At 41.6% G+C, this 11,859-nt stretch overlaps 1 protein-coding gene across 1 annotated transcript in view; it reads left to right on the top strand.

Annotated features, from left to right (window-relative positions):
* ATAD3A (ATPase family, AAA domain containing 3A) overlaps positions 1-11,859 on the top strand; it is a 29,650-nt gene that overhangs the window by 12,671 nt on the left and 5,120 nt on the right. Inside the window, exons 10-14 of the mRNA XM_009274169.1 lie at positions 617-741; positions 3,100-3,151; positions 4,068-4,138; positions 7,660-7,827; positions 8,413-8,521. Of these exons, the coding sequence (XP_009272444.1) occupies positions 617-741; positions 3,100-3,151; positions 4,068-4,138; positions 7,660-7,827; positions 8,413-8,521 (525 nt within the window). The remainder of the gene's footprint in view (positions 1-616; positions 742-3,099; positions 3,152-4,067; positions 4,139-7,659; positions 7,828-8,412; positions 8,522-11,859) is intronic.

Raw genomic sequence — 11,859 nt, 5'->3', positions numbered from 1 at the left:
AAACCCAGAGAGGGGCCCCCCCCCCCCCCCCCGCAGGCTTAAGGGGGCTATTTCCAGCATGCCCCAGGAGCTTCATCAAAACCCTTCACGTAGTAGCCACCAGACCAATCGGTTGTGGCAGGCTTTAAAACACAAAGGGAAAATTCTGTTATTTTGCTTGTATACTCATTGGGTTCACTGACCATTTAATTACAGGCTTTTAAATTTTTTTTTTTAAACAAATAAAATTTTGAGTTGTATTAGTTAAGCATCTAGTAGAGAATAGAATCCTGTTCTGGTGCACAGAGGAAGGTAGGTATAAACTAGACCATGAACAAAACAGTGGAAGAAATAAATAATACATAAGTTAAAGGTGAAGGTCTAAGCACTCTCAGCAGTGCCTTCTAGCATTAAAATTTCATGCATTGCCATAAGATTAATCTCCCATCTTTCGTTCCCATTCAGAGCAACATTAAAAACTGCCCCTAAGTGACTAAAGTAGTATTCTCTAAGAGCATACTTATCCTACGCAAATAAGCATGCTGATAGGACTAAAGTACTTTTATTTCCCTCCTCCATCTTCCGTGGACTTGCAGTGAAAGAGAGTGCTTAACTCGCTGTTTTTGTTTCCTTCCAGAAATTAGCTGTGCACTCAGGCATGGATTATGCCATCATGACAGGTGGCGATGTTGCCCCCATGGGGCGGGAAGGAGTCACTGCCATGCATAAACTCTTTGACTGGGCAAACACCAGTAGGAGAGGGTAAGTAGAGGTTCCTCCGAATCCTGAATTTGGTTTCTTGCTCAAAGAAATGCACTGCAACGATGTAGTTCAGACCCCTAATCTCTGTTATTGCTCTTGCACAGATGAGGTAACACTGACCAGGCATAACATCTCCTAAAGTTTTCCTAGAATGGATGAATTCTTGCTGCTTAGTAATATTTAAAAGGCTGAAAGCTTTTGCTCTTCTGCCCCCTCAAACCCTTCTTGTTTACTTCAGATTTTCCAGATCCATCATAGCTTGACTCTCTACTGATCTCACCAGGCAGGTGGAGAGATATTGCCCACTTGAAGGCTGGGACGCATGTCTTTCAGAGTGATTAGTTTTCTGACAGTAGTTAGAAGACTTAGCACAAATGGAGGTATAACCATGTGTTTACACTCTCTGGATATTATGTTCCCTGTTGCAATTGCTCAGATTTAGACTCTGATAGCGTTTGGATCTGGCTTCTTGTTTACTTTTGAGTCTCAAGCAGAAGTAGCGAGTTACAAGAAATAAGAGGATAAGGGGAAGACAGATGCTAAAGGCATTGACGTTAGATAGGTGTAAAAGTCACAAGCTGCTGTGCTTTTTCAGTCACCTTTAAAAGCAAGCTTTTATCTGCAGAAAAGCATTCATGTTGAGGCTAAATCTGACTCCCTGATTTTGTAAGAGTATGTAGTTAATTTGTTCATACTAGTGTAAATGGATTTTTGCAGTCCAGAGGTAGCTAAGAAGTTGCTTGTCCAGCCAGGATATTAAAATTCAATAGGGAACTTGCAGTGGGTGTCAGTGTAGGTTTTTTGTGCTGTTTTGATTGCAGGTCTTCTGTAAATGTGGCTAACCGGTGATTTACTTGTTCACTGATTGCTGTAGATGGACATTATCTTGCAGTGTCTGTTTTAATCCTTGCTGCATTCATCATCTAAATGTATTTCAAAAAGGAAAAAACCAAAACCAAAAAACTTGCAGAGTAAATGTCCTAAGGATTTAAACTCTTTAAGCATCTCCTACCCTGAGGAACTATAGAAGGAAAGGTGTAAGAATTTAAGTGAGCTTAGAAAAAGAAGTTGGAAGAGATATGAGGATACTCAACTGGATGAAGGCTGCTGGATGCTTCCACTAAAGAATTCTCTTTCACAGCACTGCCTGGGTCTGAGTTTATTCTCTGTCCTGATAAAAACTTCTGTGCATTTGAACTTCATACACTTTAGATAACCATCTTATGAAAGTCATGATCAAAGGTTACATGTGCCCATATACATCAATATTCTAAGCTCCGGTAGCATTCAAGTATTTAAGCAGCTTTCATTCTGGATATCCAACAATGTTAGCTGTTAGTACTGTGTTGCCTTCATTAGCTGAAAGCTGTTGTGATAGAAGACACTTCTCTGCAGAGACTGTAGGTGAGAATATTTTCAGAAAAACTGGAATTGAGTAAAAGATGTTAATAGGCCCTGAAATCCCTTGAAAGAAAGCTGGTTTTGAAGCTAGGCAAGAAAGTAATACAAGCTGTGACAGCTTTATGAGCAACTTGGTTCTGTTATTGATAAACATCTTTATATGCTTCGTCTCTTGGGAAGAGCACTACCCTTGGGTTACAAGTGAATTTATTTTTGTGAATTATTTATTGACTTTATTAATTCACTTCTCCACAGGTAGTAAAACCATTATATTATTGCTAGTGTAGTTTGGAATGGAAAAATCCAACAAAGTAACACACAAGTTGCAGGGGAGGACTCTGGTTTCAGGTTTTCAGAATGGTATAAGGAAGAAAACTGGCAGGAAGAAGCCATTGTCACCAAGATTTCTTGTATGCTTGTGTACCTGTCTTGTACCCTTGCACACATTTCTCTAAATAGGAGGGAATGCTAAAATAAGCACTCTTACAAATACTTGGGGAGCCAGGTGTAAATTTCAAAGATCTACTCCAGCTTGGCAGTAACATACCAGCACTGCTAGATACAAGCCCATTGCCAAACCGTGCCCATGAAAACTCCCATCTGTATTTAAAAATCTGGAGGAGGTTAAGGTCGTGTGCCCTAGATTTGCTTCTGTTCAGTCTGCTTCTGAACAGCAGGAAACAAAACTCCAGAGGCCTGGAGTCAGATTTATGGCCTAAGGTGTCTTAAGCTAATGCCTCTTTCTTAACTGTTGGGATGGGCCAGGTGTATGCAATGGAAACGTTCCTGTAGCTTAGCTGAGAAATGTTGCCTTAAGAAATGAAGTGAGTTGTGTAATCCTTCGGGCTTACAGCTGGTCACAGTTATGGGTGCCTGGTGGTGGGACAGGAGAATCCTTGAGCCATTTGAGCCTCACTTACCTGTCTCCTATTACTGTGTAGTGCTTTCCTTTTACAGCCTCTTGCTATTTGTGGATGAAGCAGATGCATTTCTGCGGAAGAGGGCAACAGTAAGTACTTTCTTTATGTCTGTTATCTGTGTATGCTGCAGAGTTAGTCCTCCAACAGCCTTCTTGTTTAACCTGATTTAGCTAGCTTCAACAGGCAAAAGCTTAAAACTGGCAGGTGCCTTACTACTCACCTAATTAAGTGATGCAGAGACAAGAAATTAGTGTTTTGCAGCTGAATGGAATGAGCATCTCAAGACTGACTTGAGAATTCCTCTCTGCAAAAGATGGGTGACATCATCTTTTTGGAGGTTTTGCAGGTGGCTGGGCAGTAGGAAAGAAAGAGGCATATCTTGAAAACAAGAGATTGTGCACGCTGCACAGCTAGTACCCTGCAGGGTTTGGTTTTTGTCCCAACAGATACTTATCTTGGGAGGTCTTCATAACAGAACTGCTTTTTCACTACATAACAAAGCTACACTAGCATCTTCCCCTGTACAAATGATTTATGTTTTCAAAGTAAGTCACCATATTGTACACTGAATCTGGACCTGCTACTTGGACCCCAATGGTCTATTTAAAGAGCTATCCCTAGAAGATTACTTTGAATGTGTAAGTGAATTCTTTGCTGTGGCTTATTTTCCTGTAAGTATCTTACTGGACTTCCCAGTTAAAATAGTGTTTAGCAGGGAAAGCCATGTGGGCCAATGGTTAGAGCCTTGGGTTTAAAATCAAGAGAATCACTGAATGACTGTGGGTAAATATTTAATCTCTCTGCTGGAAGCTTTAATTCCTAACCTTTTTCCTGGGTATATAAATTGATATTTTTTTTTCCCTAAGGTATTACAGTGCTTTGGATTCTGCTGTAATGCAAATGCTTGACAATAACAGAACTCACTTTGTCAATAATGCTGCTTAAAGCTGTGACCTGTCTTAGGTCCCCAAGCAGTTGATCTTCCTTTGGATTTCATCTTTGCAGGAGAAAATCAGTGAAGATCTCAGAGCAACTTTAAATGCATTCCTGCACAGAACAGGGCAGCACAGCAACAAGTAAGTATCCAGTTTCAGCCCTTACATCAGTTGATATTTCCCTGAATTAAGGAAGGTCTGTAAAGCGTCTGTGGTGTGCAAATGAAAGTTGGAAACATGTGATCTGTGCTACTAAGGACTTGAAAAAAATCTGCGTAGTGTATCCCCTTTTCAGCTTATACACTGAACGCAGCTTGCTCTTCCTTTATCTTTTCCTGGGACCTGGAAATTAGCACTCAGAAGGGCTGTACACAGGGTAGAGATCAATGCTTGTCAAAAGGGTGTTCGTTTGGCCCACGTTAGCAGATGTGCAAAAGGGATCTTGAACTGCCTTTCAGGACGACGCTTCCCCTGCATATGGTATGTAGTGGTGAGCAGTTCCCTTTCATATGTCATCCGTACTGTGTGTGGCTCCCTTCCAGCACTGTAGGGAAATTCTTTCCTGAAACAGCGGTGGTATTTGAACATCTTGATTGTCTTAACGAGTACATACTCTTTCTTGATCGGTTACTGTTGTTTAAACAAGGACAGTATTGGGCCCGTGAGTATCAGTATAACAAAAGAGAATGCAGGGTTGATACTGGCTGGATGTTTCATAATCTCTTCAAAACTGCTTCAGCTTGTGCTTGTTTGAGCTGCCGTTCCTTTCCAGTGCTTTAGTGGCCTCTTTCCATGCTGTGCATGTGTGTGCAGTGGGGGTGGGTCTGACACTGAGGCAAATGAGTTTAAATCTGACCCCAGTTCTTTTGCATGAGCTGTCTGCTCAGTATGTCTGTGTGTAACGTTGCACATAAATGTAGGAATCCCAGAGCTGTTTCCTTCGTGGCTGCTAATAGATTTGCTAAACACAGATGAGTGCAGGGCTGACTTGACAGATGTATGCATGTGTGTGAATTTCATTGCCAATCCATCCATGCTCACTTTGTCACATGGATGTTAACTTGCTGCAGAGCATTGCTTAGTTTAACAGAGCCATTTCCTGGCTATCATAATAGAGATGACCTTTCCTTGACCTTTTTCAAATAATCTTTTATTTGATTTTTGTGTGTGTGAACTTAGTTGGCTCAATTTTTTTGTAAAAGACGTTTAACAAGAAAAGTTGTCTCTGCCTGTGGGAAGGTGAGTTTCTCAGTGGTGAACTGCTCCCTTAGTAAGGTTGTAGGGAAACACTTGTTATAGTAACCTCATGACATTGAAATAAATATTCTAGAAGGGCATTGTTTCAGGACAACAGCAGGGCATTTTCTGTCCTTGGGGTCTCTCTTGAGCTTGTTAAAACCAATGCAACTCTAACTGATAGTTGCTTGTATGTAGCTTCTCTTTACCCTTCTCTGTCACAGTGAGGTGCTGTGGAAGGTGTGCCTTTCCAAAATGAGTAGTTTGCTAGAAAGCAAAACACCTTGCAAAGAACCTTGCAAGATCCTTAGTTTTCTCTTTGGGAGGATAGCGAGTCTCTTCTGAAACGATATATAGAATTGCTCTATAAATGCTGAGTTGGGTAGAATCATTATTAAACGATGTTGTACTTGCTGTTTGCAAGAATAAATATAATAAATTGGCAAAATACATATGTTCTGCAGGACCCAGAGCAAATGGTGCTTAAGATAGAAATACAGTTTTCCAAGGTGAAAACTGTAGATATCCTGAGCTCCTAAGTGATCTCTAGAAATGTCTTCTGCCCTGTACCTGCCAAGATGATAAAGATGTTTAGATCCAACTGTAGAACTTTTAAGAATAATAGCGTGTATGTTTTAGCTTTAGATAGTTCCCCCTATTTCTAGGAAATAGTCCTTTCCAGACTTGTAATGTCTAATTGCTGTGGATCCAGCAAAGTTATCTTTTTGACCAGATTTATAATTGCACTGCAAGCCAGTGACTGGCAGGGGGTGGTAAGGGGACGGTTCTTTCTCCTGGTGTTAAATTGCCTTAGCAGAGCTCTGGGCATGCTTGTTTGGTGCTGGTGCGTGCTATGCCTCCTCTCAAAACAGTTGGGCTGTCATTTTGTCAGGTGTTGAATTCAACCTTAATTTAAACTGTGAGCCATTCTAGGAGAGTGAACACGTCCTTGTGATTCATGCACTGCTCTTTACTTCTGAACAGCCTTATTGCTGCTTTGGGCAATAAGGAGTCCCGTATCCATGAATGGGAGTTCGCTTGAATAAGTGCATGTAAATCTAGCTGTTTTGGTGAGACCCCGAGGAGTACTGTTACTTTACCACTGAATTGTCACCAACGTAACTAAGTACCAAGTACTGTGAATTGCTGGGTTAAACTTCCCAAAGAACTTTCTGCATCTTCTTGCCGGATAGCTGACTGTGAGCAAGCATCTCTTGCTCACTTGTATCATGTTCACAACAGAAATGAGCAAGGCCTGAATATCATGTTGCATGTCAATCCTTTATCCAAGCTGTGTTTCTGCAGGGGTTTGGGGGAAGTCCTTGTTGGTAGAAAAGGAACAGTTTCATGCCTGTTTGGCTCTTGGGTTGGCAAAGTTATCTTCAGAAATAACAGCAAAGAACACAGCCCCCTGTAGACTAGGATTTCAATAGACTGCAAGAACATCAAGATTCCAATAGCTGTGGTTAAAAGCCCATTTCAAATTAAAATGCACAATTAAGCTGGTAACATCAGTTAAAGCATTAAAGTAGAATTGGCATGGGGAAGAAGCATCATTACAAAGCAAAAGAAAGGGCTTCTGGCTTCAAAATGCAGCAGGAGAGAGCAGGACCTGGAAGCTGGCACATCTGTACCATGGAGCAAAGCTTGGTAAAACAAACCACCTTTGTTTTATCGTACCCATTGTGAATGTCTCTCTTTCTGCACGCGTTAGACTTGGTAGCAGGAATGGGTTGTCAGACTTGCTTGAAGGAAACAAGCCAACTTTTACCAGCTGCTGAAGAATGACCTTCCCATACACAGACCCAGCAGTGGTACACTCCTTATTCTTAGGCCAGGATGAGTCCATTCAGTGCTCTGCAGCTCGTTGAGCTGGCTGAGGTTTCAGTAATGCTGTTGGCTTTGTCTGGCAGCCGTTCATGCCCTCGGAGCAGGACTGAGACAGCCCCTCATGATTCTAGGGTGCTGTGCAGTTAGCGGCTTGAAGTCAGTTCCCCAAACTGGGATTTAAACTGGAGATATGTATGTGCCAGAGAACATCTCTCCATGTTGGCAAGCCTTGTTCCAAGGTTTCAGACTTAGAGGTCTCTGGGAGAGTACTCCTGCTAAATGTTTGTGATATTGGTAACTTGAGGGAGATTGTGGGTGAAGTGATAAATTCTATGGCAAGGACAGACTGGGGAAGGCTGATATTGGAAGGCTAAGTACTGAGTTAAACACATTTCAGTTCTAAATAGCTTAAACTGCACTGCATTTTCGTATGTCACTTATGATGCTGTTACAAAGCTGTTTCTAAGGAATCTTCAGACACATCAGGGGAAGAAACGTCTTTGATACTGGCCATGGCAGTTCCCAATGTTCAGACTGGTTCAGTGATTTTTATTTTTGAGTTTTTCAGTCTTTCCTCTGTTGTTTCATACTTCCAGGTTTATGCTTGTTTTAGCAAGCAACCAGCCTGAGCAATTTGATTGGGCTATCAATGACCGAATAGATGAAATGGTGAACTTTGATCTGCCCCAGCTAGAAGAACGGGAGCGGCTTGTGAGAATGTATTTTGATAGGCATGTCTTGAAGCCAGCCACAGAGGGTAAACAGTGAGTATCCCTGCAGAACTCTCCCACCCTACAGGATTCTCTTTCTTTTATTGTTTTTCTTCATCCCCTTTTCTCTGTATTCTGTCACACTATCTATAAACCCACTTTAAACAAGTAGTACAGATAAGAGTTGGAGAGATGCCTCTTGTTATGGGATGAGATGCCATCCTAGTATTTCATGCCATGGTTTGTTGTGCCCTTAAAATTTAAGAGACCAGTTACTGCACTGGAGGCAATAATGCACGTAGGAACACTGTTGGAACTCCTCATCTCCAAGCATTTGTCTTTGCTTGGCTTAACAGAGACAAATCAGACCAAGTGACTCGTTTCCTTGTGTGCTGTGCAGTCTTGCACTTTTTTGGTCTTAATCCAGGTACGCGTGTTTTTGTGCCACAAAATGGGGCTTTCTGGGCCCAGGAGAACAACTTTTGTACTCAGGCTGGATCTTTCTACAGAGATTGATCCGATCTGATCTTTGATTTCGTTGTAAGTGTTGCTCTTCACAAAGCCTGCCTCTGACTCCCTCACCCTTCTGTCCTGTCACGTGGCTACACGTAAACTAATCCTTGTTCTTCTGCTTTTTAGACGTTTGAAGCTGGCCCAGTTTGACTATGGGAAAAAGTGCTCGGAGATTGCCAGGTTGACAGAAGGCATGTCTGGCCGAGAGATATCTCAGCTTGCTGTGGCATGGCAGGTAAGTAGGGCTTTTATCGCTGGGCTGCTTGGTTCGTTTTCCCTTTCTGGAAGGTTTGAGTGTTTGATGTTGGAGTCTCAGATCTTGTCTCACTTTGGAAGTTTTATTATGTCCATACGGTAGTACTAGAATGCTGCTAGCTCTGGGATGGGTGTCAGAATATCAGCATAATTCCTCATCTCATAAATAGGAACAGTTTTTATAATCACTAATGGGAAATCCCTTACTGAATTCAAGTAAAGCAAGTGAGTTAGGAATGAGTTTGGGCAAATCATGCTGGCCATTACTCACGTTCAGCTCAAGAAGCTCAGTAGAAGAGGTGCCTAATGTTGTTGCCCATAGGTATGACAGCATTAGGACACTAAAACATCCTTCTGCCCTACTTTGTTCTAAACACATTTTTAGTGCAACTTGAGTAATTGAAGGAACAAAACTAACTGAAAAATGGAGCTGAAAAGACTAGGTACTTCTACACGCATGGTACCTATATAGAAACAAGAAATGCAATCACTTTGAGTGCAATTGTTCACATGCTCAACAACCTTAAGCACTTTTTTTTAATCAGGCTTTCACCTTGTTTTGTCACAGCTGCCAGTTTCTTACTGGACTGTGTATTTTTTTATAAACTAGCCTAGTAATATCAATTTAAGGAATATGCTCCAAATTGTATGTCATGTAACTTACTAATGTCAGGTTCCTTTCAGGTACTGTAAAAACAAAATTGTTTGTTTTAAATGTAGTTTGGCAGTTCACAAACATTTTACAAAGTTTGTGCATTTCATTCCTCCTGTTTTTCCACCTTTTAAGGTACAGAAAGTATTTATCCTTTCTAATCCATTTAACTGTAGTAGTCATGAGCTGAGGTCCAAAGCAGCCATTTGAGTGCTTAGTCCTTATTTTATTCTTTGTATCTTAGCACACAGCTGGTTAATTTTACTATGTGAATTTTGTATTATTGAAACATATTTCAAAATGTGTGCTGTCATCTGAAAATGTATATAAAGCTTTACTTATTTTTAATTTGTTTCTGTTCTCTAACTGCCTGAAAACATACCAGATTAGTATTGTTACCAGTTCAGTCAAGAAGCTTCACAAGATGCTTGACAAGTATTTGAGATTCAAAAGGAGGTAGTGCAAGTAGCCTGTGTTCAGACACCATTCTGGAGGGCTGACAGGATGAAGGAAAGACCAGAATCTTGGGCCATTCTGCCTTTCACAGAGCCACTAGACCATGGCTTCACTTTTTCCAAGTACAGCTATGCTTTTTGTGGGCTTCTGATTTTGAAACTCAGGATAAAGACCTAGGGTGTTTGTCTTAAACTCTGACGGTGATGTGGGAGAGAAAGCAGACCACTAATTCTTGTAGAATTTCTTTATTTCTTTATTTCTCTTCATTTAGAAGAGAACCCCCTTACCCATGTATGTGAAAGGCTTTGCCTCCAGGCATTTCCTGTAATAAAAAGTTGTGATAAATGATCCTTTGCTTTTTATCAGCTTTGCTTTTTATCACCCCTTATCTCCTAGCTTGTCATTACTCCCTGGGAATGACCTCAGCTTTTATCATTTATCCTTTAAGTGATCTTGAAGGAAGGGAAAGGTGGGGGTGACTAATTCCTTAGTGTTGTTGCCCTGATCACTTTTTAAAATGTACCTCATAGCGCCAGAACTATTATCAAGGTTCTATGTAAAATTGCAGCAGGAGGTTATGTTCCTCTCTGCTGTCATAAAACAGTCAAAGGGCTTTAAAAAAAGAAAAAAAAAGATGCAGGAGAGGGTGGGCAAAACGATATGAATTGTTTTGGTGTAGAAGCTGCAAGAAGCTTCATCTGTGTCAAATCAAAGTTGTTGGTGTTCTGGAACAAGGGACTTCCTTTTTTGATCAACAAGGGATAAGATATGAAGTGTGATGTGTTGTGGGTCAGTGTTAAAATAGCACAGGCTTTTTGCAGCTAGTGGCTAGACACATGGTCGTCTTTCCTCAGGAGATGACTGGGTGGATACAGTCCACTAGCGGGTTTGTGAGGGTATCCGGAAAGGGGTAAGATTTCTGTATTGAACACGGCCCTGGGAGCTGCCTGCCAGAGCCGTTGATCCGAAGCGCTACCAGAGGGTAGCTTTTTCAGTCTTTTTTTTCAGTCATTGGGTCAAGGAATTTGGAGCTGTGACTGGAGCTTTACAGAAGGCTGCATTTATGCCAGGTTTGGCCCACTGACTTTTGACTGTGGCAAGACTTGTTGACACCTGCCTTTGTTTTTGCTTATGTAAAGTACTAAGGGTATGGCACTTCAGTAGCTGTGGTTAAACGCCTCTCTGTAAGCAGGTATTTTAAGTACTCTTAACCCAAGTTGATCTCTTGAACGGCATCAGTATTTTGGGGCCTGGGTCAGTGCTAACAGATAGCTTGTTATAGGTAGCGTTGTAACTGATACAATGCTCTCTCCTATCAGGGGAGGATTAAGGCTGCAATTTGACAAGCATTTCTGTCAGTGTTAGTCCTGCCTCATATTCTTGCCTTTCTGCTATCCTTTCCATTGTGCTGGTACACCTTTTTGCATGGCTGTACTATGAACTGGGTCAGGGAGCTGATCAAAATTAAAAATAGCTTGGCAAGACAAGTTAACGGCATAGCTACACTGTTGTCCTGGCACATCTGAGGGGGTGGATCAGGGTAGGTAGGGGCTATATGAACCAGCATAGCTGGCTCAAGAAAATGCTATCAGACTTTCCTCAGCTGGATGCAACAGCTGTAAGGTGGTTATATACTACAGATAGGACTGTTAACTCTTGAACCGTTGGTCTTTCGAACTTCTGTATGACTGAACTTTTGATTCAAGATGCTGTATGCCAAAGATGGCTGATGTGGGAAATAACCTGATGTGAGCAGCACCTTTATGAATGCACACTTGTATTTTAATCAGTTTGCAAGCTACAATTTTGTCTGCCTTGGATGCGTGGAGCTATAAGGAAGCTGCCAAAGGTCTTAACCTGAGGATTGAGGGAGCCTCTTCTGTGACTCTAGTTAAGGTGAACATCTGGACTTCCTACTCAGTTCCCTACTTGCAGTAAATAACCTGATGTGAGCAGCACCTTTATGAATGCACACTTGTATTTTAATCAGTTTGCAAGCTACAATTTTGTCTGCCTTGGATGCGTGGAGCTATAAGGAAGCTGCCAAAGGTCTTAACCTGAGGATTGAGGGAGCCTCTTCTGTGACTCTAGTTAAGGTGAACATCTGGACTTCCTACTCAGTTCCCTACTTGCAGTTGCTTCCCCCCCCCCCCCCCCAAAGCATTTTTGCAAGTTAAAAAAAAAGGGAGGGAGGGGTTGGGTTTATGTAA

The sequence above is a fragment of the Aptenodytes forsteri genome, unplaced genomic scaffold, assembly GCF_000699145.1.
Source record: "Aptenodytes forsteri isolate BGI_AS27 unplaced genomic scaffold, ASM69914v1 Scaffold16, whole genome shotgun sequence".
Classification (NCBI taxonomy): Eukaryota; Metazoa; Chordata; class Aves; order Sphenisciformes; family Spheniscidae; genus Aptenodytes; species Aptenodytes forsteri.
The sequence above is the reverse complement of the archived record's forward strand: the minus strand, read 5'-3'. Positions and strand labels throughout refer to the sequence as shown.